General features: G+C 44.9%; 1 protein-coding gene across 2 annotated transcripts in view; it reads right to left on the bottom strand.

Annotated features, from left to right (window-relative positions):
* The window catches only part of ARHGEF11 (Rho guanine nucleotide exchange factor 11), a 1,046,032-nt gene that overhangs the window by 776,257 nt on the left and 245,702 nt on the right, over positions 1-24,073 (bottom strand). For both annotated transcript variants that reach the window (XM_086945337.1, XM_086945338.1), the window contains exon 3: positions 12,283-12,381. In XM_086945337.1, coding sequence (XP_086801463.1) covers positions 12,283-12,381 — 99 coding nt within the window. The remainder of the gene's footprint in view (positions 1-12,282; positions 12,382-24,073) is intronic.

Below are 24,073 nucleotides of genomic sequence, written 5' to 3'. Positions count from 1 at the left end.
GACGAGAGAAGGCACTTTACATGCTGTAAGCAGCATGTGTTACAATTAAACAAATTAGGGTAGTAAATTTACTGACCTCTGAATTATGAAAGACTTAGCCAGCCAGGATGTAATTCAAACACCTGACCTTCATCTCATGACATTTACCAGTGCCAAACAATCAGATCACTGAGCTATCCTGACAGCTTAACTTTGGAATGCATGGGCAACGGTGTAACCTTAGCTCTGCAAAGTTTACATAGTACTGCTAGGGTGCAACAGTACTACATACTGACCTGGAGGCTGGTGCTCCATCCTCACTAGAGTTTAGGAGTGCTTCCAGCGGGGGCGACTAGATGGAAAGGCAACAATCCTGGCACAGGGAACAACCAGCGCCACACCTTGCTGGCACCAGTCTGCATTCCTGGGCTGATGCAATTCACACCTCACTTCGCTAGAAAAATGTGTAAGACAATGGCTAGACACCAGCTACTGCTGTTGGATCACACGCTTAACCTGCCAAGAAGTTTTACATAATAGAAAATGTGTCACCAGTGTTTGGTGCAACTCATGCCAAATGAGCAGATATTAATACCGCCTTAACCAGATAACAAGCATTGGAAATGCAATAGGTCTCGCAGCATTAGAGTTAGTGCTTTTAGAATTGTTTATGGGTTTTTTTGTAAATCTTTAGCATTTTTGTTTCCTGTAGCCAATGCTAAAGAATTAAAAAAAAAGCCATAAACATTTCTAAAAGCTCTAACTCAAATGCTCCGAGACCTATTGCACTGTGTGAGGGTGAGGGGTTGAGGGTGAGTGAGGGTGAGTGAGGGTGGGTGAGGGTGAGTGAGGGGTTGAGGGTGAGTGAGGGTGAGGGGTTGAGGGTGAGTGAGGGTGAGGGGTTGAGGGTGAGTGAGGGTGAGGCGTTGAGGGTGAGTGAGGGTGAGGGGTTGAGGGTGAGTGAGGGTGAGGGGTTGAGGGTGAGTGAGAGTGAGGGGTTGAGGGTGAGTGAGAGTGAGGGTGAGTGAGGGTGAGGGGTTGAAGGTGAGTGAGGGTGAGTGAGGGTGAGGGTGGGTGAGGGTGAGTGAGGGTGAGGGGTTGAGGGTGAGTGAGGGTGAGGGATTGAGGGTGAGTGAGGGTGAGGGGTTGAGGGTGAGTGAGGGTGAGGGATTGAGGGTGAGTGAGGGTGAGGGATTGAGGGTGAGTGAGGGTGAGGGGTTGAGGGTGAGTGAGGGTGAGGTGTTGAGGGTGAGTGAGTGAGGGTGAGTGGGGTTGAGGGTGAGTGAGTGAGGGTGAGTGAGTGAGGGGTTGAGGGTGAGGGGTTGAGGGTGAGGGGTTGAGGGTGAGGGGTTGAGGGTGAGGGGTTGAGGGTGAGGGGTTGAGGGTGAGTGAGGGTGAGTGAGGGTGAGGGTGAGTGAGGGTGAGGGTGGGTGAGGGTGGGTGAGGGTGAGTGAGGGTGAGGGGTTGAGGGTGAGTGAGGTTGAGGGTGGTTGAGTGAGGGTGAGTGAGGGGTTGAGGATGAGGGGTTGAGGGTGAGTGAGTGAGGGTGAGGGGTTGAGGGTGAGGGGTTGAGGGTGAGTGAGTGAGGGTGAGGGGTTGAGGGTGTTTTTCCAATTGTTTTTATTTTGTATATTAACTTACAATGCCGGTTGCGTATTTTGGTTGCACTCCTTGAAGTTTGTTATAAAGTATTTAAGTGGCATAGTAACATTACAGCTGCCGTGATTTGAGTGCTTAAGTTCAGTGGTGGTTTATATTTGTCTCCTTAACAAATAACAAGAACATACATGGCGTAACCGAAAGGCTTGTGGTTTAAAACAAGCAATGTGCTGTCCTTGGCACAGGCGCAAACGTTCACCACTTGCATGCATGCTGGGCATGCATTAGTGAGGTTAACCAATTGATATGTCCATTCCCCGTCACAGACTGGTTTCAGTAACCCTGCCTCCGCCAGGTATCACACCCCACTGTTCTATGTTGGCATCTAAGGCAGGAGACACTCCTGCTAATATCCTGAGTAAAATCTTTTGGTGTTCCTGAAAGTACATGAGAAGGCTATGTCGCCTCGAGACTTTAAACTGTAAGGGGTGTGTTTGGCCTTCTTAAGGGCTTGTCAGAGTGAATGGTGTGAATAATGATGAGCAGCTCCCTAGATAAACAATCTTTTTTTAAATGGATTTTAAGTGCGTGGCCTATAGACATCTTCACGCTTTGAACTCAATCTTGTGAAGATGCTTGTGCAAAGTTCCTGCAATAATTTAGTGTATGTAGTAGTGGATTGAGAGAGGTAAAACTGGAAGTCCTTCATGATGGAGGTCCTGCACATCCAGACAGCAGACGCCAACAGCAGATAACTTTATAGTATTACCCCTGGATGCGGAATGCCAAGGCCCAGAAGCCCCAGCGAAGCAGATGCGGAGCTCAATACACAGGTGAGCACTGCCCGGCCGCCCCTCACCTATCTGACACACAGCCGACACACTCTCACTGTCACACAGTTGCCACTTACCTGATATATACATGCTGGCAGGACCAGCCGAACTCCTTACATGGGAAAGACCAGTTGCAAGAAGCGGGGGAGCTGCGGGTGTGGGGGGATGCGCTGCACCCCCTCCCTTCGTCACCCCGTGATTAGCACCGCAGTGTAAAGGAGCCGTGTGATTATCGCAGCTGATATCGATACGTGCGGAATGGCGGCCGGAGCCGGGCGCGCTAGTAAATAAAAAAGCGAAGACGCACATCCCATTGAAGCTTTTTGTAAGCCACTAAACCGTGACTGTTACGTGGTGAATGCATTATCAGCCGCTGTGATAGGCTTGTTCGCGCCTGCAAAGGATGAAGAGAGATTCGGTGTCGTATCTCCGGCTTTGTCCATATCTCACTCTCTGGGGTGAATTGGGAGTTAATGACGGCTCTTTTATCATTTTTAATTTCATGCATATTATAATAATTCCCCGGCTGAGCTGGTCTTCCAGACTGAGAGGGGCTAATTAATAGCAAACTGCGAGATGGCAGCCGAGGACGGAGCGTTTGAGATTGTTAAGCGAGGGATGGGTTGTAGGAGGCAGAGGCACATGGGCGGGCGGCGGGAGGGGGACGGAAAGAAATTACAGGAAGGGGCAAAAAGGGAGAGGGAGAAATAGAGAAAAAATGACAGAGAGTAAAAGTATACAAGGGAGAGCAAACTAAACAGAGAGAGGGTGGGATTGGAAAAAGGAATGAGTGAGAAGAGAAAGACGGAGGGAAGAGAGGGGAGGGGGGAGGAGAAATGCGACACGGCGGGAAGGGGAGGGGGCGGAGCGGGTCAAATAAACAAACAAGCCGGAGGGAAGAGAGGGGAGGGGGGAGGAGAAATGCGAGACGGCGGGAAGGGGAGGGGGCGGAGCGGGTAAACAAAGACGGACGTGCACGCGCCCGTGACTTTTAAGGTCAATGCGCATGCGCATAAGCTTAATGCGCATGCGCATTGACCTTAAAAGTCACGGGCACTGCAAGGAATCGCCACGATTCCTTGCAGTGCAGATAAAGAGTGGATAACTCGCAATACTCTCGCCTTGCTCGATGCGCATGCGCATCGACAGGCGAGACCTAAAAAGGGGCATGCTACACAGCAGCGAAGGCACCAGACAGCTGTTACACAATATTGTATGCGTATATGTAGCGCATGTACACCAACAAGTTAGTCTCTAGGCACTACTGTCAGATTATGGATGTTGATTGCTACCCAGCTCTATCCTACTCATCAGGCAGCACTGTTAGCCGTCGAGCAGAGAGGCAAGGACATGTGTGCATCAGGACACTTTATTCAGCCTCATCCAGTTGCTTCTGTGTCAGAAGAAATGGGCCTTATACATGCATCAGTGACCATACCCTCGGCGATGCTTTGCTAATAATATCTGGCTTTAGCTAAGACCTTTTGATTTGATGGCAATTACATATATACTTACTTATGGGCATAGCGGCTTTCAGCCAGCCCTTTCAACCATTCGTCTGCTGTCATTCACATTTTTCTTCAACACACTTCAGCAATTGGCTAGCTTCACTGTGAGTGACAGCATTCCACCCTTTCACAAGGAGCGTATCCACACACAAAGTAGTTCATTTAAGAGCCAGGTACGCCTAGGTAAAAGTGTGCTTTTTAAGCCCCATAAATATACTTCCTGATTGATGGTTGACGAGTTTCCCCAGGACTAAAATTTTGCAGAAAACAGGAAACAAGCATTGACAAAGCCAAACGACTGGTGGCCAACATCAGAACCATTGACTTTGTTTATGCTTTTTTTCTAGGTCTGGTACAGGCATCTTTCAATATCTGCCAGAGCTCATGAGAGCACACTTAGACGGAGGTTTGGTCAACTGTCTTCAGCGATTGGCTTGTTTGGGTGAAATGCTTTTTGGTTTGGTGGGGGCTTCCTAAAGTTTGGGACCAGACGGTTTAACGTACACGCCTCACTTCCTCTGAACAACCGCAGCACTCAAGATCTCAAACTTGCTTAGGGGCATCAATAGTTGCGGTGCAAGCAGCATTACCGCATAGGATTCGCAATCATTCCTTCTCGCCCCAGTCCTTGCTCAGTGAGGTTGTAGATGAGAGGGTAAGGACCCAAATAAAATGAGTCTAACTCACCTATCCATGCAGGGCTGCCTTACTATGGAGCTCTGAAAGGTGCTCAGCCCATATGGGGTAAAGGTGGGTGTCGGGATAGAACTTCCTCATGGACCTCAAAGTCACCTGGTCCAAACAAGTTCAGACATCTTTCTCAGAGAGCTCCTTCCCTAGACCCTCCCCTAACCCCCCTTAACTTTCCTTGCGGAGTTTACCACAGCCACAGATCCACGTGCATTTATAAAAATTAGCTAACATAGAATGCCTGGCGATAGCAATAGTGCCATCAACGTCACCAATGCAGAAACAATTTGTCAACCAGTAGCATAGCTTGCATGCTTTAGGCGCTGGTGTAAGCAAGGGCATGGCCCCTTGGACTGCAATTGTAGTAGTAAAATATAGCAAATATCAGGGTTCAATGGCCCGGTGCCACTGCAAACACAAGATGGACTGAGTGCTTAAACTTTTCAACCACTCAACACCAGTCACATATGTTGGTTTAATCCATAATTATTTTGCTTAGTATGCCACCCCAGTTTGGACCCAGCCATATGCAAATCCATCTTGACCCTGTTCCTCATGCGAACAGTCCAGCCAGAACTGCCAGGCCAGGTCCTCCCTGGACCGGAAACAAGCATCCTGGGAACGGTTTCGGGGTTTCACCCCTCATCAGCCAGGCTAGCTTGAATCCAGTGGCACAGCGAGCAAGAGACCCACGTCCGGGCATACCCTTGTCCACTCTAGCACTAATTGTATCTCCTTCGTCAGCTTGGTCTCAAACCGAGAGAAGCCAGAACTCCGTGCTGTCAGAGTTGTCATGTTATTCCACAAGACACCAATGTAGGGGACCCATAACATGCGCCCTGACAACCGCTGCGTCACGGACGTGTTTATGCGTCATGCCGCTATCCCTGAAGCACTTCCGGATGCATCCTGAAGTGCATGCCTCTCGCCGTCTCCGCCTGCTGGGCTCTGGGCAGTGGGCACGCACGGGCAGAACTCTGCGTACGCCCGGCGCTGATACGAACATCAGACATGGCGACTGCACTGCATGCATTTACCGCATGGCACAAACTGGACAGCAGTAACGCAGTCAGTGTGAACCTCTCGCCGTACAGTGTGTTGAGAGATGCCCCCGAGACACCCTGAAGGGTGAGCCCTAGAGGGCTGCAGGGGAACATATGGACATAGCTCTGCAGGCACCCACCGACGGTCTGGTGCGTCCTGGGCATCATGTGAGCACCAAGCTTTGCAGACATCCGCCACTTGCTTAGCCCTATGTGCACACCGCTTGATAAGACATATGCAGCGAGTATTCCATTCCCCCACTGTGTGCAACATCCTAGGACACGCGCCGGGAATTAACGCAGCCACCAATCACAGCACTCGAACTCTCGCGCATGAAAACTCTTCACTCGCGCGCCGCCCCTCGCACACGTGGATATGTGCACCCAGCAACACATGCACCAACCACACCTGATGCACGTTGGTACTTGTGCGCCCTACTCTTGCATTATTCGCCCACTTTTTTCCGAACACGTAGCTGCAGCAGGGAGCAACGTACACCAGGTGGAGCATGCATCCTGCGCTTGCTGCACTCTAGGCACGCGAGTAGTGCGGCGGCTATGCATGCTTTATCAACTGGAATGTCAGACAGCAAACAGCACTTCCGCTAAGCCCTCACGTAGCGGCTTTCTCTCCAAACATTCGTTAAAGTGGCGAGTGAATGAATAGGCAGTAATTGTAATTGCATCTATATAGCGCTAACTACCTATGACGAGGTGTCGAAGCGCTTTAATTGATTAACGTACAGGTTGCAGTACTAAGAGAAGAGGTCTCCAGTCCTGACTTCATCAAATGAGCTGGAAATGTGTTAAATGACGAAAGTTATAAACCTGGACAGTCTAACTGACTGAGTGAATTACAAGAAAGTCGCACACATAGGCTTCGTCAGTTGTCTCACTCCCATACGCTTACACATAGGTGGAGTCTCACACCTAGGCAGCCTGTTAAGTGGAACCTCACACCTGAGGATCTTTAACGGTCCCACGCACTCCAGTGGAGTCTCACACCAGGTAAGGCTCAGTCCCCCCATATACTTGAACTGAGGCACAACAGGAAAGCAGTGCGGGCATCCCAGGGTTTGTGGATTTTCCTCTACCCTCAGCCTTGTGCCTGCTCTCACACATGCAAACACCTTTCGATGCTCACTCACCGAGCGGGCAGTAGCAGCAGTAAGCAGGGGGCCCAGAGCAGGATCGTCACCGCCATCCTTCCAGGTGGACTCAGTGGGGGTTTTCTGGGTTCAGTGGAGTTTAGAGCAGGGGAAGGGTCGGGTCACAAGAAACAGGGCTGTGCGGGAAGGGCTCTCGCAACTGCGGAGGGCGCTCGGCAGGTGGCGCAGTCACGGTGATGGTTGATGCACTCAGCGGTCGGTGCACAGGTCTGTCCGGCTCGTGCCGCTGTCAGCAGGCTGGTAGCCTCAGCTGGGGTCCGGTAGCCCCGGCTCTGTCAGGAGTATTATGTGAAAGCCGGAGCCTGCAGCTGCCTTTATAGCAGTCTGCGCGCCCCACCTCCCTGCCTTGCATTGGGGGCATGCCCTCCTCTCACACCGCCCTCTGACATCACTAGCACGGCTGTCAGTTTCTGTGACATACTGTACACATACAGAACAGCAGCGTCCACACATGCAGCACCACAGACTGCCTCGCACACCACACTACACCGACAAGACACACACAGACTAGACGCACACAGACATCGCCCACGAGTGTGGCCCCAGAGGCCGGCCACACTCGTCCTCTCTTCCCTTTTGCGCGGCGGGGGCAGGCACCGACAATGTGCCTCGCGCCCCCTCCGCTTCCGCTCCTCCAGGCGCGCCTCCTCCTCCTTCTCCGGGGCTCCCTCAGGTCAGAGGAGCCCTGTAACGGCCGCCATGCTTCTCTTCTTCCTTTCCCCCCGCCCCCCCCCCCCCCCGAGCTCAGGGGCGGGACTTCCGGCCGGCCGCGCTGCAATTGGCCGGCCGGCCGAGCACTTCCGGGTCGCCGCGGGCAGCGCGGCGGCCCGATTCAGACAGGCAGGCGGGCGGCGATCACGGGGATGAAATCGAGGTGGGCTCTCGATCAACGTAAATAATAAAGCGAGGTGGGCTCTCGTGGATTGGCATCAAAAAGCGCTCCCAAGCGCTACGAGGACAATGAAGCGCCCCAAAGCGCTAGGGGCGAACTACAGAGGCAGTGGTAGGGTGGCGGGAACGGGAGCCGGTGCCTTCAATGCCGGACCAGATTCGGGGGCGTTCCCGAGAACCGGCTTTCCGCTGACGTAGCCAAAAGCCAAAAAATCTCGGGAACGCCCCCGAATCTGGTCCTGCATTGACGGACAAACGTGTCTTCCAATGGCTAGCCTCCATTTATGGAGCTAGCCAATGGATGACGGGGGCGTATTCCAACCCCTATACTATACTCATTAGGTTTTTTCTAGCGAATGCTTACTTCGTAAGCATTGGCTAGTCAAAACCTAAAAATCACTTAGGAAGAAAAGGAAAAGATTTTCTTTGAATGTGTGAACCCAAAATAGAAAGTGCATATTCAATAGAAAACCATGTATTTCTATAAACTACCATGCTGATAATTGAAAACAGAATGATTGGAAATCCAAAACATTTTTAATCTGCAATTTGAATGATAGTTCATACCATGTTATGGGAGATTTATAGCCTCTGGAATTTCCTTAATGCCAGTGGCCACTTGCTGCGGCTATTTCATTAGGCATGTGTAGGCATTTTAATTATGTCAAAACATTTCCAAAAAGTGCTGTTATTAGCCCTGTCTTATGCTCGGGATGGTTCGTGTTCTTCTACAATATTAAATATCATGCCGTCAATATATTGTATCCAGAATATAAACTACAACACTATCACGGAGGTAAATATATAGAGGTAAGTGTAGTTGTCCTTAGTTTTTTTACTCCACATCTATTTATCTTGATGATATACACTTCTTTAGGGTACATAGATGTAGAGTTTAGAATAGTAAGTATACACCTATCTATATACGACCTTCATGATATTGTATTAATCAATATTCTGTAGATATTTTGGTATCACTCAAATGATGTGACGTACATCTGGGTGGTCACTAAGGCCACATCTGCAACAATTGTAAAAGTCAGTTGCGGAGTTCGATTTTCATCAACCAGATGTAGCTCTTGCTACAGAAAAGTTTGGAGGACCCTGTGCTGTACAAATGTAATTAACGGGTGTACTAAACAAGCATTTGCAATGCAATAGGTCTTGCATTTACACATGTTTAAACTATGGCATTGTAAATGACAATGCCTTTTATTTAGGTTTTAAAAACCAAAACATAAACAAAAGGCATTGTTATTTACAATGCAAATTGGTCAATCTGCGTAAATGCGAGACCTATTGCATTGCAAATGCTTGTTTTGATTGTGGCCATACTGTGTCCGTTTTTGAAAGTGTATCGAACGATACTGCATTCTACTGTCGTGTTAATTCCTCTGTAAGACAAATTTTCATCAATTCGTGCATAGGTGCACATGTATTAACAGAAATAAAAGGCAATGTTTTAGATGCATGCTTTTACGATAGAAAGGTCGAACCAATCATTAGTACAAGGGTTATATACAAACGCATTTGAAGGGATTTGCAAGTGTGTGGTGGTGTTTTGTGGGCTTGTCAAACTTTTTTTACCTCTTTGACTCAAGCAGAGATGAGACTCCGAGTGGCGCAGCCAGCAAGGGGAGGAGAATGGTTTGCCTTATAAACCTCCATTTCACCGGAGCTCCGTGTTTGTAATTCATGCATGAGGAATAAAGAGTCTGTGGTGCGTAGCTTTAGTGTGGGGGCGAGGCGGGAAGCCCCGTGTCTTCTCTGTGTCTGCAGCGGCGTCTTTAGTGACTGCCGGCAATGCGCAGTCTCCCTGACAGGCCCGCACAATAAAGATGGCGGATAGCCACAAGGAAACTAAAACGCAAGCACGGGGCCCACCAACTACAGCCTTCGCACAGATTCCACCGGGCCAAACTGCGCAGCCAGTGCACGGAACTCGCACATGAAAGTGCGTTCCAACACAATCAGAGCGGAAGCAAAAGCCATAAAAATAATTTTTGAAATATGTACTCCATAAAAATTTTTTACAACTAAAAACCGTCCTTTCCCAGCCTTCGCTTTGCAGCCTCCACCCATCCCTGAAAAAAAAATTTCTCTACGGGGAACAGCCCTGCCCGACAGTTACGCAGCTGGAGGAAAAACGGCAGAAAATGGCTACGGCTTAAACTTTGCTCAGAGTTGCTAGCGGTTAAAAGCTGTGTAAAAAGTTGCTCAGACACACAGACTAACTCGTAAACATGACAGCTGGCAAGCAGACAATCCAGTCAGGATAGGCCGGACGAAACGGAGAGAGGGGAAACGGAGAGAGGGTGTAAACAAAAAAGCCTCAGTTTCAATCGGAGGAAACCGTTTTACATACACGATGACACCAGCCAATGAAAATGAGGGGTGGGGCTTGAAGTCCCCTTCTGAAATCTCCTCGATCACAATAGCCCTTGCAGAGCAAGCAGCTTGATTCTGGAGAGCTTCCTTTTTTAATTTAAACTATCAACTTGTAAAGAAAGATGAAACAATGGTATTTGGATGATTTGACCGATATTTAAAAAGATATCTTCAGTAGAGTGCAAACACCATTCTTGGAAAGTATTTTTTTACTATGAAAGAATACTTCCATTTCCAATAAGTTTTACTCTGCCTGTGGTCAAAGAAAAACACCCATTTTAAAATATACAAAATTGATCTACAGAAGAGGTTTGAACCGTGAAGAGGCCAAAAAATCCTTTTAAGCTTTCAGATGTTGAACGGTGTACATTTTCACTACAATTTGTTTAGATCTATGTGAGTCAAGATTGTCAAGCTCATCTCATCTTTATGAGTGCTATAGAGTAAGTGGCTTTCTTCTCCTTTATAAGACGCCAACTCTTTTTTTAAGCACTTCAAAGTTAGTCACAGGATGTGGGCGGAAGTATGCAGAAGTGCTGCTGACACCCCTTGAATGTTACCCACCCTCCTTTTCTCAGACATAAAGCAATGCCAGCCGCTATCCCTTCAGGTATGACCAGGTTTGATACCCGACAATCTTTCTTTAAATGTTCCTTCTCCTATGTCCTTATTGGAAACTGGACAATCTGTGATTAAATATAAAAAAAAGGCAAAAATACTTTTCCTTTATTCTAAATGAATGTACCTAATGCAGGTAACACTTGAAACACATCTTGACACCAAGAAAATGAAGGCATAGTTATACTATACTGACTGCATACGGTTTAAAGAAACGTTGGTATGACTACAGGCTCATCAAGACAGAATTCTGTTTTACACTATCTGGGAATATGTCTCAACCATCTCAGTCTTCAAATACCTGCAGATAGAGGCTAAAGGAAGGATAAGGCCTAGATTTCACTTTCGCACATCACAAAGGTAACTGTGAAAAACACTACAGGAATCCCAGTAAAGTATTTAGTATGTGCATCAAAGAGAGGACCCTCAACATTGCTGTGTTAAACTTGAAAGAACTTGGAAATGCTGTCACCAGAAGAGAGGTATGGAAGACACCATACATATACTACTTACAAGGCCGAGGTGAGAACAATGAATGCAAGCCCAGCTGTCCTCTGTATCAGGAAATGAATCAAGTAGATTAATCTATGAAACATCCACTGCCAAAGAACGTGGTGTTCACAGCATCACAATCTTTATTCCGTTTTTATGTAGCAGAGTAGGTCTTTGTTGAAACACACAGCAGCTTTTTCCCAATGCCTCATCAAAAGTCACTGCGACTAATAAAAAACTTAATCTTAGAAATCAAAATTCCAAGTTCACCTAATTTTTATATGACTATTAGGGGCTTTTAAAGCACTAGTTGGGTGGTACACTACCTATGATGATGTCCCAGCGTTTTAGAACCTGTATATTGTATCCGCCACACACCTTTCTGTTCTTCAACCTCCCATACTGTGCAATGAATAAATGCATCCCTTTCTGACTTAATTTACCTCAACAGTATGAGCATCAAACGTGGCTTAATCAAAATATGAATTACATTAATGAGACTCTTATCAATGTGCAGCATGCCCTTCCCGGGATAAGGGGAAATAAAGAGAAACGACCCATCCATTCATTTATGAGGTAAATGACAGACATGTACCCATGCAATATATCTAGGTACATGTCCAACTAATTCAGTAGGAAAAATAACAGTCTCAACTAAGGGGAAATCTATGAAAAAGAGAATTTATAGCACATGAAATGTTGATCAGCTAATGAATATTTATATAAAGAAATAAACACAATAATAGTGGCTCTGTAAAGCTGTTTAAAAATAAATATATTTACAGATCTAGAAATTGGCAATAAAGTTGTGCCCACTCAAACGTATTCAAACATCTGTATTTAAAATTGAAATCACCAAAAAAATGTTATTAATCGAATCAACAACCTTTGTCAAATGAACAAACATCAACCTTCCCACTTAACTTCCGGTTTAAAGGACGCCCAGTTTTTAAATGCTGCTTTTTGCAAAAGAGTTATCTATTGACGTGGGGAAATAAAACTAGCAATGCCAATTTGTCTTCCCAGAAATATTCTTCACAGTTTTCTAACTACAGGAGGCATGGTTACTCACCCGGACGAACAGATTGAACCAGCACAATCCGATCTCCGCTGACGGTGAAACCAAACCCATGCTGATCCTTCTGGACGATGACACAGCGCTGAACCAGACCTGGGGAGAACATCAAAATCAATTGCAGCCGAACAAAGTATACTCTTTATTGATAACTGAAACGTTTTTCCTTTATAAAAACTAAATATGAAGTATTACATTGGATCAAAGCTCCTCACTCAAAAAGGCACTACTGAACTGAGAAAAACTTTTTAAAAATCTAAAAATTCTAAACATATTTGCCTCTCAATTTCAAGCAAACAGCAACATAACTTATCACAGACCAGACATACAGATGATCACGGGCAATTATTGAAGAATATATGTTCTTGCCTTCTTGATTCTTATAAAATACATTTTGCAGTTACTCTAAGCCACATTACACAAGTTATCGAAAAGCTGCTAACAAACATTTCACCACGGACAACAATTACTAATCTGACGTTTTGGGCTGTTAAACCAGAGCTGCTTCTATGGAGTAATTATTAAGGCAGAGAATACAAGTTTTATAGCAAGACTACACAGACTTGGTTCCATAGACAAAGAAATGAGAAATGTTACAAATTGTCCTGACTTTAAAAGTCATTGACTCAGATGGAGTCTGCTCCAAGCTTATATGCAATTTTCCATTAAATGAGAACAATGGGGTACACTACAAAACAACACCAACATCGGTGTGTGACTTTCGAGTCACAAAACATTAGAAAGTCATGCGAAAGGTCAATGAAGGTGCCAACGTCGGCTGCTCGTTCGTGGTCGGCTCTCTAATAACTTCTGACGTGACCGTTTTGTGACTCCCAAATAACTTTTGACACCAACATTCCAGGCTGATAAAAAAAAACGAAGGCAAATAGTTTAATAAGTGTCTGACCACAAGCAAAGACCAAGCGATGCACCCAGGCCCTGTATCCTGCATAGTGCCATTATCCTACCCACAAGACATGTGCCTTGCAACAAGGCCCTCTGCCGTCAATCAGCCCCTGATGCTCCTGTGCACATAAAGGCCAGGAGCATCAGGGGCTGATTGACGGCAGAGGGCCTTGTTGCAAGGCAAATGTCTTGTGGGTAGGATAATGGCACTATGCAGGATACAGGGCCTGGGCACCTCCGCTGCGCTTGGCCTTGGGGTTGGCAGAGAATAGCGCTGTGGCTGGAATGCTGTGACAAACTCCCTCTGTGCATGGCTTTGGGGTTGGCAGAGAATAACGCTTTGGGTGGAATGCTGTGACAAAATCCCACTGTGCATGGCCTTGGGGTTGGCAGAGAATAACGGTTTGGGTGGAATGCTGTGACAAACTCCCTCTGTGCATGGCCTTGGGGTTGGCAGAGAATAACGCTTTGGGTGGAATGCTGTGACAAAATCCCACTGTGGATGGCCTTGGGGTTGGCAGAGAATAACGCTTTGGGTGGAATGCTGTGACAAAATCCCACTGTGCATGGCCTTGGGGTTGGCAGAGAATAACGCTTTGGGTGGAATGCTGTGACAAAATCCCACTGTGCATGGCCTTGGGGTTGGCAGAGAATAACGGTTTGGGTGGAATGCAGTGACAGGCAGTTGGACCGAGGACATTAGTTGTGGGGCTTGCCTGCTAACAGCAGGTTGGATGCACGGGTTGGAAATTAAGTACTTCATGAAAGGAAACAAATTCACTGAAAAATGCAGCTAAAATTGAGTTATTGCTCTTGTTCAAATGCAACAAACCAATTAAATTTTCCAATAAACATGCTACAACTTGCACCAACCTTCATGCTAAAATCATCCAAGGGGAAACAGTGCTCGAACAAACCAAAGAGCTAACAAGCATTGGAAATGCAATCGGTCTTGCATTTGTTCGAGTTAGAGCTATTGGCATTGTAAATGGAAATGTCTTTTACCTGTGTTTTGGTGTGTATGTATGTGTTGGGTAGTGGATTTATGTGGGTTGGATTGGATTAGTTAGTTGTGTATTTTTGTGGGATGGAACTGTGAGGTGGGGATTTGTGTAGTGGAATTATGTGGAATGCTGTGCAAATTTGTGGATGGTAATGATGTCGTATTGAGTATAGTGGAAATATATGGAGCGGGATTGTGTGTTCTGGAGTGTTATATTATGGAATGGTACTTTTTGGAGTGTTATGTAGTGGAGTTTAGTTATGTGGTGTGCTGTTGAATGTTGTGGCACGATGTGGAATTGTGTGGTGTGTATTGGATGTATGTGGTGTGCTTTTAAGTGTGTTGTTGAGTTGTATTTGCAGTTTGGTGTTGATTATGTGGTGTGGATTAGAACTGTGTGGAGCTGAATGGCGTTGTAAATGCAAATGTCTTTTATCTATGTGTTTTGGAGTGTAGTGGATGTATGTAGTGTGTAGTGGAATTATGTTTTTTTTATTGTTAGTTGTGGAATTGTGTGGCGTGGAAGGATTTGTTAGTGATATTCCAATTAACTCTAGCTTTCCTGCATTTTTCCAGAACTCTACATGAGGGTTCTCTGTCATAGATGGCCTAGATGTATTTCTTGTCTCCACTCATGCCTGGGCAACATACACAAGTACTGAGAGAGATGCCTGGTGCTGAGAGTACAACCAATTGTAGGCAGACTTAGGGTGCACTACATAATGCAAAAAGCAAACACAACACACATTCTGAACTGAATTATTTGAACACAAATGTGAACACCTAGGATAAGTGACGCGTTGAACATGCATTTGCTCTGAATATTTTTATGAGCAGTTTCTGCTCTGTGAAAGGCCAACCAAATGCTAAATCTGGGTATTGTTCTCTCCAGCCACACCCGGACTCTGGCGTAGTGACCCAACCCCTAGTGACACCGCTCTCGAATGCACTTTTGTGTCCTAGATAACAGTTCCCAGACGTTTTTATGTTTGGTGCCATTTGTGCTGTGTGTTGCACTGTGCTGGTCGTGCTATGAGTCCAGACGTTGTTAGTAATTGTGATGCACAAAGCCGTTAGTGCTTTGTGATGAGCACTGATGTTTGTGTGTTGTGGTGCACTGTGGTACTGATGTTGTTTCATATACAAGGCTGACTCTGTAGTGTGATACAGTTTGCTTTTATTGTGTGATGGACAGTGCAATTTTTAGTCAATAGTGAACAATTCTTTTTAATTTTATGATTCAAAGTACAATGAAATGTTTACTGTTTGTGCTGTGACATGTGCATTGGTAGCTGCGGTGTCTGCTGGATAGTTCTGTGTTTGATGGACCGTGTTGTATGTGTGCTTTTTGATTCACAGCGTTAGTAATGTGTTTGATACACAGTGCAGTTTGTTGTAGGGTGCTCAGTGTAGTTTCTGCTCAGTGTAGTTTGTACTCAGTGATTGGCAGCATTATGTAATTGGTTGTGCTGTTTATACTGGGGATGCACAGTGCTCTTTGTACTGGGGGATGCACAGTGCTGTTTGTGGTGGGGGATGAACACTGCTGTTCGCTCTGTTAGATGATAAGTGATGCGTGTTCTGTGCGATGCCTTCGCAGCTTATGATGAATAACACGGTGCATAATTTGTGGTGCTTTGTGTGATTTGTGTAGTGTGATGCATAATGCTGTCTATGGCCTGTGATGTCCTGTGTAATAAGATGCCCAGTGTTTTGTATTGTGTGATGCTCCGTGTTGTGTGTGCTAGACAGGACTGCTTGTAAGTAATGAGCCCAGTGTTCCTTGTAAGTGTGAGGCTCATTTTCGTGTGTGCTCTGTGATTGGCAGTGTTGTAGGATTCCCACTGCTGTTAGTGCTGTGGGACGACCGTGCTCTTTGCACTTTGTGATATCAGTGTCTGGGACGTAACGTGGGCCGTACTGCTTGTGCTCTGGCATGTGCCGTGTTGTTTGACTAGGGACGCGCAGTTTTGTTGCTAATTTGTGGTGAACGGTGACGAGTGGTGCGTGCGTCGCTTTACTTAAGGTGTGACGCACTTTGTTGCTTTGTGTCGTCCAGTGCACCGTAGTGTCTGTGAAGGATACTGTGATCTAAGCCTGCGCTGCGTGATGTTCAGTTCTTTCTGTGCATCACATGCGGTGGGTGCACTGTGCTGTTCGTAGAGTGATGCACGATGCAGTGTGTCCTGCATCGGGCTGTGATGTTGGTGTGGTGTTGGACAGTGTTGTTTGAGCTGTGTGATTCACATTACTATTACTGCTTGTGTTGTGTTGAACTGTGTTTGATAGTATAACGGGTAGTGCTATTTACGCTCTGTGATAGGCGGTACTCTTTGATAATGTGATAGAAAGAGTAAAGATAAGTCAGTCGCGTGCTGTCTGATGGGTAGTGCGGTTTGTGGTGTATGATGCACAGTGATGTTTCTCTTTGTACTGTGTGATACGTTGTTCTCTATGCTGCTTTGTGATAGGTAGTGCTGCGGTGTGCCCGCAGATCCCTGACTGCAGTTTCTTGCCCTCCTTGGAGTACTTTGAGTGTGTGCTGTTTCTGTCAGTTTCTTTAGGCTTTGGTGAAGTGCTGCACCATACCTTTATCTTTTGCTCATCTCTCTGATCTCCTCAGGTGTCCATCGCTCTAGCTACTCAGATCTCTCCGGGCCTTGGGTACCCTATACTAACGGTCCCTCCGTTCTCTTCAGATTTGCAGCAGTCCATCTCTTCCAGGCTTTTGATGTGGTGCACTGAGGCGGCCTGTAAGCAGCACGTGTCGACCAATAAATCATTGATACATATTGGAAAAAAAAGTTCAGGCTCAAAAACACAAAGTAGTATTTATGGTTGTGTGGGTGCACTGTGGGGAGATGTAAAATGAAGCTGTGGTCTGAAACCAACAGTGACTCAAAACATGAGCACTCATTTTCTGGACCAAAACAAATGCTAAAAAAAAGTGCACCGCAAGTTAGAGAAATAGTCTTGAGCGAAATGACCCTTGTGAGAGGCCCAGTCGCCATGGGTACCACAAACACGCCAAAAGAAGGGACGAATAGCAACAATTCACCACATGAAAGCAAGACAGCTTGAAAGGCACAAAAAGGAATCTATTAAAGGTGCTGGGTGTGGCCATACTCCATAAAGACTACAGCATGCCTCTCAGAGCAGCGCATGTGCACTGACTCAAGGCTCAACTTAACAAGCATTTGCAATGCAATAGGTCCTATTGCATTCCAAATGGTTAAGTTCAAAACTGAGCGTGGCGTCACAAAGGACACTGAGCTCGTTTTTTAAAAACTTTAACATTGAGCGCGGTGTCCTTGAAGCAAGCGCTGCGCTCAGTGTTAAAGTTAAAAAATATATAAAGTAACCGAGTGCATTGTCCTTGAAACGGCGCCGCACTCAGTTTTAAAGTGAAAAAAAACAAAACAGAAACCGGTGTCCCTGAAGCCGGTCGATGGTGGGTGAGGGTCAAAAGATTCGCCCCACTAAAATACACACAGGTGAGAAGACCGCAAAACACCTCACACTTACATCCCCATATGAGTTTGGCTAGTGGGCCACAAGACCAAACTCGCTCTGTAACTCAAACAGGACAACCAAACTTCTAACACAAAACTACTGCCTGTCCAAGACCTTTCCACAATGACAAACATCCATAGGCAAACACTCAATTGCAGATACATTAGCTTGCATGTAAAGGCACTAAGGAATGAAATAAATTGGGGCATGTGATAAATAAAAGAACAAGTAAAACAAGTCACGTACTGAGAAACTCACCGCTGCAGCCCGGCTTGGACAGGAAGCCAGGCAACCTGTGTTGGGACGGGGCGGGGGTCGCAAAAAGACAGGAAGCAGACGGGAGCCTACCCCGCACTCCTGTGCCTGTGAAGCCAGCCGGAAGTGAGCGTGCTGCAGAGACTGACCCGCTGCAGAAGGAGAGAGGAGAGAGGGACACGCGGAAAGAGCCCGGTGAGTGGGGGGGGGGGGTGCGTGTGCGCGTGTGTCTGTGTGCGTGTCTGTGTGTGCCTGTGTGCGTGCGTGTGTGCGTGCGTGTGTGCGCGTGTGTGCGCGCGTGTGTGTGTGTGTGTGTGTGTGTGTCTGTGTGTCTGTGTATGTGTGTGTGTGTGTGTGTGTGTGTGTGTGTGTGTGTGTGTGTGTGTGTGTGTGTGTGTATGTGTGTGTGTGTGTGTGTATGTGTGTGGGTGTGTGTGTGGGTGTGGGTGCGTGTGCGTGTGGGTGCGTGTGTGTGCGCACTTCCTGATCCATTGGGATTGTGAACAGCATGCCGGAATCGGAGCGCATGTTCACGCGTGTGACCTGATCCGATTCCGGCATGCTGCGCGTGCCCATCTCCTGTCTCCTGGGAAGCAGAGCCGGTGACTATAGGTCTCGCGGCGAGACAGCGCTTTGCGCTGTAATCGCCAGGGCGAGACCTAAAAAGAGAACAACATGACCATTTCTGAAAAGGGAAACATTCAATCTAATTATAATTAGGCAACAACAATAGCATGATCAGACAAGACGAAAACGTATGACCAATTACCAGCAAAACTTGGATTGGAAAATAATAATCATAACATAATCTAATCAAGTGTACGAGTAAGTCAAAGGACTCATTGCTAAAGTACAGTACAGACTTCAAGTTATGTAGACCTTTAGAGGCTCTTACTCTTGAGAATGCCTTTTGCATCCAATTACACAATTATTTGTTGGAAAATAACTGTCTTAGGCAAGATATTACATATGTAATGATAGTTCAGTAATTAAGCTGAAAGGTCATCTACCTATTTCCCTCTGCAGTCGTCCGCGTGCAGATGGTCTTGACTTTGGTGCATCACAAGCCAGCTACCTGACCGAACACAGTTAGCACATATAAAAGTTATTATAACTGACTGAGTAAAGAGAAATCAATGAAAGGTCACTTGGAAGCACCTTCTCCCTAGCTGATGTGTGCAGTCTTTTCCATTCCTAAACCATATTTATTAACACTTTTTTCTTAACATTAACTACCCAAACTAAATACAAGGTCAAATACTACTCTAATATTCAAGCAACCATTAAATACCACTAAAGCGGATAGCGTCTCCATACAAGGTGTGGTGAGGCACTCCCCACCAGATGCAACCCTACACAATCTTCCTCCTGTAACTTCCTACTTCTTTACAGACCTACACCTAGCAATGCGACATTCCCAGACACACTTCTAGCCACAGTTTCAAACCTTTTATTACTGCACTATATGCATTCTTCATGACCTAAACATTGGGATTGACAAAACCAATATGCCCCATCCGAAAACAATCATCACTGAAATAGACTCAATGAACCTACATCGGGTCATCTACAAACCCACACAAATCGCTTGACACATCCTGGATGTCATTTTTGCAAATTGAGAACTAGTTACTTTTCAAACAATTATTCCAGTCAGGTCACCATTTGCTTTCTTTCCAACATAAAATAACACAAAGCAACACACCTAAAACGACCTTACATGCATCCACCTATCAACCGTGGAACAACCTAAATGTTGAACACTTAGAAACACAACTAATATCCAGTTTGGATCTAGGCACAATAACATTAATTAAAAAAACGATATGAGTGGCTACAGGAAGCTTTTGATATTTGAATACCAGTAAGAACACAACAGAATAAAAGAAAAGAACACAGACACTTTACATAAATAAAGAGCTAACCCAGATAAAACAGCAAATTAGAATGCTGCAACGCACCTGGCTCAAAACAAACACTAATTAAGACCAAATTCATCCTACAGAAGCTTAACAGATTATACAAGTCAGCAATCAAGAAAGCTAAGACAAAATACTATTCAGACAGAATTCAAAATGCATAATGTGCAAATAAAAATTCTATAAAATTCTCACAGCATTTCTTAAACCAAATTGCCTAGAAGGAGCTCATCCCATTACTCAAGATTTCACAGACAAATTGGCAAATCATTACACGGCCAAAGTAGACATGTTAACTTCCATTTAAAACAAAGAAAAACCACCAGCACGAACCCTTTCCCAAAAAAACAGTCCAAGAGTAGACTAACCCAGCCTCTGCATTCCTTCCAACAAATATCACACAATGAATTTATGGACTTGGTCTAAGCATGCAGGCAGCCCTTCTGACCCACGTCTACCACAAACCTTCAAGAAAATTCTTCGAATTATCTCTGCTGCCACACCATTAAGAAGAATCATAAACAATTCCCTAACTACCGGGAATATTTCCAAAAGATCTAAAAAAAGTAATACATACGCCCATTACTAAAGAAAACAAACCTGGACCCACTTAACCTCAACAACTACAAACTCATTACAAATGGACCTTTCCTGGGCAAACTGATAGAAAGGGCAGCATTCGCACAGATGTCACAATTCATTAAAGACAATTTCATACTATAAGATTTCCAAGCAGGATTCCATCGAGAAAAAGGCACAGAATCTCCCCATACTACCTTCTGGGATGACCTTAAAAACACAGTTGACTGGAATAGGGTTGCTGCACTACTTCTCTTGGACCTCTCAGCTGCCTTTGGCACAGTTGACCATGACACTCTGATACAAAAACTCGACGAAACCAGCATAGAGGGGACCGCTCTCAACTGATCACATTTCACTTTTAAAACAGAGCTAATGTCATCCACCCTTCCCCTTTCTCATCCAAAACATACTTCACAAAAGCAGGGGTCCCTCAAGGCTCTATCATCTGACCCATGTTTTTCATTGTCTACCTGAAGTCATTACCTGCACGGACCAAAGAATTTCACCTCACATGCTATAAATATACAGAAGACATACAAATGCTCAAACTAGAAAGACCCAAAGACATTGGAGACTCAAACTTTCATTTGCCTCTGAGCCGTTGGCAAGTGGATGATATGGAGCCATCTCAATTTGAATGATTCAAAAACAAAAATACTCACATGTGGCAATTAGAAAAATTATGACCTACTCGCCACCTGACCGGATGATCTGGGAACACCGCCTCAAGTATTTCAGGAAGAAAGAAACCTCGAAAATACCATTGACTCCAAGCTAACAATGAATTGCCAATAGCAAGATCAAGCTCCATTACTATGAAAACTCTGCGATGCAGCTTTCCCTACATAGGATTTCCACACAAGCACCAGTCTACTATCTCTTTGTTCTGTCTAAACTCGATTACGCCACTAGCCTCTACCACATATCTTCTTTATCAACTAAGAAAAGACTGCAAAGGATTCAGAACTCTGCTGCCAGACTATTCTTACATATAAAGCCACAAGCCCACATCTCCCCTACCTTGAAGGCCCTACATAGGTTACTAGTTGCCAGAAAATCCATATTCAAGCTGCTTTGTATCACCCACAAAGCTGTACATGGAACAGGACCGCTCTTCATCAGGATATCAAATCACCAAATACATTCAACAAAGCAACCTCCACTCTAGATTTGCAACTTGGCTCAAAATTCCAACATACAAGGAAAAACCATAGGTGGCACATCCTCTGTTCAAGCAGCCAAACTATGGAACTCTTTACCCCCAAACATAAGATCCACGGATAACTACTTTACTTCACAAGAGTTGGCTCTTCCACCACATAACCACCATACTCAAATGTAAATATAAACCATATCCCTGTGTATATAAGCATTTTTTGGGACTATATATGTGCACCTAGATACGTGAAATCCTTTGTATAAACATGTATAATAATTATGTTTACAAATATACTGATATTCATTAGATCTGCTTCAGAAAAGTACAGATCACTAATGGTTATATTATTCTATGTTTAACATGTATATAGGTCACTCCATAAATAAGTACATTTATATCATAACTATCTACAATTGCTTCACTATTGAATTATAACACAAATCTACATATATTACCTTCCTTATACATATATACCTTCCATGTACTTCTGTATCTTCATATTTATTACTTTACTTCTAATTTAGCATCTCCAATGCACTACCCTATATCACCCTAGTCCTCTCAATATATCCTTTACCTCCACTCGGACTCATCCCAATCCTCATTCTACTACTATGATCCCCAAAATAACCCTTTCTAGACTTCACTCCTCTACCCCTCCTTGCATAATTTCAAACCACTTTTACTATTCAGATCTCCCAAACAAGCCTTTCTAAACCCTTCCCTCTGACTTTTCTCCCTCCACCAATCCTTTACTCATCCCAAACCCCCTACTACTGCTATGATCTCCAAAAAACACTTTCTAGAACCTTCCATCTTCTATCCTCCCACTATCCCCTACAATCCATCTAACACACTCACATGTCTACAACTAAAATTAATTTCATAATTTCTTATACTAATTTCCCACTAATCCTGTTTGGATTGTAGAGTAGCATGCTACCCACAAAAAAGCGCTTCAACGCCTTATATGGGTTAACAAGCACTATATAAAACGCAAACCCTTCCCTCTACTATCCTTTTTCAATCCAAATAACAAACTCACATGTCCACCGCTCAAATTACTTCATATCTCCCTATACTAATTCACCACTAATACTTTTTGTGTTCTGGAATAGGGTGCTACTCGTGAAAAGCGCTTTGACACCTCGTCAGTGGTAAAATGCGCTATGTAAAAGAAATTACAATACTGTTTGGTTGTAGGTAAAATTGCATCTGGTCTTACTTTTACTTTAACTGGCTCAGCACATTTTACTAGACCGATCTTTTTACCAGAGTTTTCTCCTACCTCATCTTTGATAATAGGTCTTAAATTGAAAGGCAGGCCATCTTTTGTTGAAGCAGGGAATAACTAAACTCTAGTCTCCTGTGATTTTATTTTAAACACAGTCTTCATCTTGTGGCTCAATCGCAACACCATTCATTGTTCAATAAATCACACAATTCATTTTGCACAATAAGTCACTTCTCAGGACTTGAATCGCACAATATTTTCCAATTGACCAATTCTTACTGTGACTTCTGCTATAACTACTAACTACTACAACCTGGACTTCCTTTCCTGAGAGGGGTAGATGTAGGACGTCCACACAATGAACTGTAGAACATGTACTCCCTATTAATTAAAAATTAAACAGGATGGCCTTTGACTTCTCCATCATAATGTGGGCCCCTTTCTTCTAATTTCAGGACTGCTCCTAGTAATCAATCTTCTTCTTGCCCTAAGCACCATCATTAACAATGGCTCCCTGCTAAGTCACCATTCAGAATCAATGGATTCTTTTGGTACCCTGCTCTATAGAGCATTTTGTTTCCGATATTTTGCTGCCACATTCTAAATAAAGGCAAGGGAGTTTGAGATAGTATCTGATTCTGCATACCCTGCACAGAATTTGAAACAGTTGGAGCAATCCTATTTCTCTACATCTGGGAACATGATCACCCAGAATTCTATTAAGGTCAAAACCGTAAATCATTCCAATTCTAAAATGAGCAGCAAAAATAAAAATGAAACGGTTAGACAACATCCCAATCAACATCTAGGAAAGCCTAAAAGTATTCCATCTCATCCCCAGAAAAGAAGGGTTCTTCTACAGAATTCTTGTATCCAAAATAAGCTAAAAACACAGATTCACAATGCCATGAATCAGAATGATCCACATGAATAGCATTATACGTTAGCACTATCCCATTTTCTGAGAAAGCATCCTGTTTTTCCGTATCATTGTCGTCCGGTGAGGTTTTAAACATAATACACAACATTAAACAATAATAAACGCCTCCCTATCACAAGAGATCCTTCCAGACTGCTTAAAGACGGGACAAGTTGTCCCTATCATCAAGAAGCCAACAGTGGACCCAGCAGATCCTAACAACTTTCGCCCAGTTACCAATATCCCACTCATGGCCAAACTAATCGAGAAATGCGTACAAAACCAACAGAGCCAACAC

The sequence above is a fragment of the Lissotriton vulgaris genome, chromosome 12 (assembly GCF_964263255.1).
Source record: "Lissotriton vulgaris chromosome 12, aLisVul1.2, whole genome shotgun sequence".
NCBI classification, from domain to species: Eukaryota; Metazoa; Chordata; class Amphibia; order Caudata; family Salamandridae; genus Lissotriton; species Lissotriton vulgaris.
This window is presented reverse-complemented; position numbering and strand designations above follow the sequence as displayed.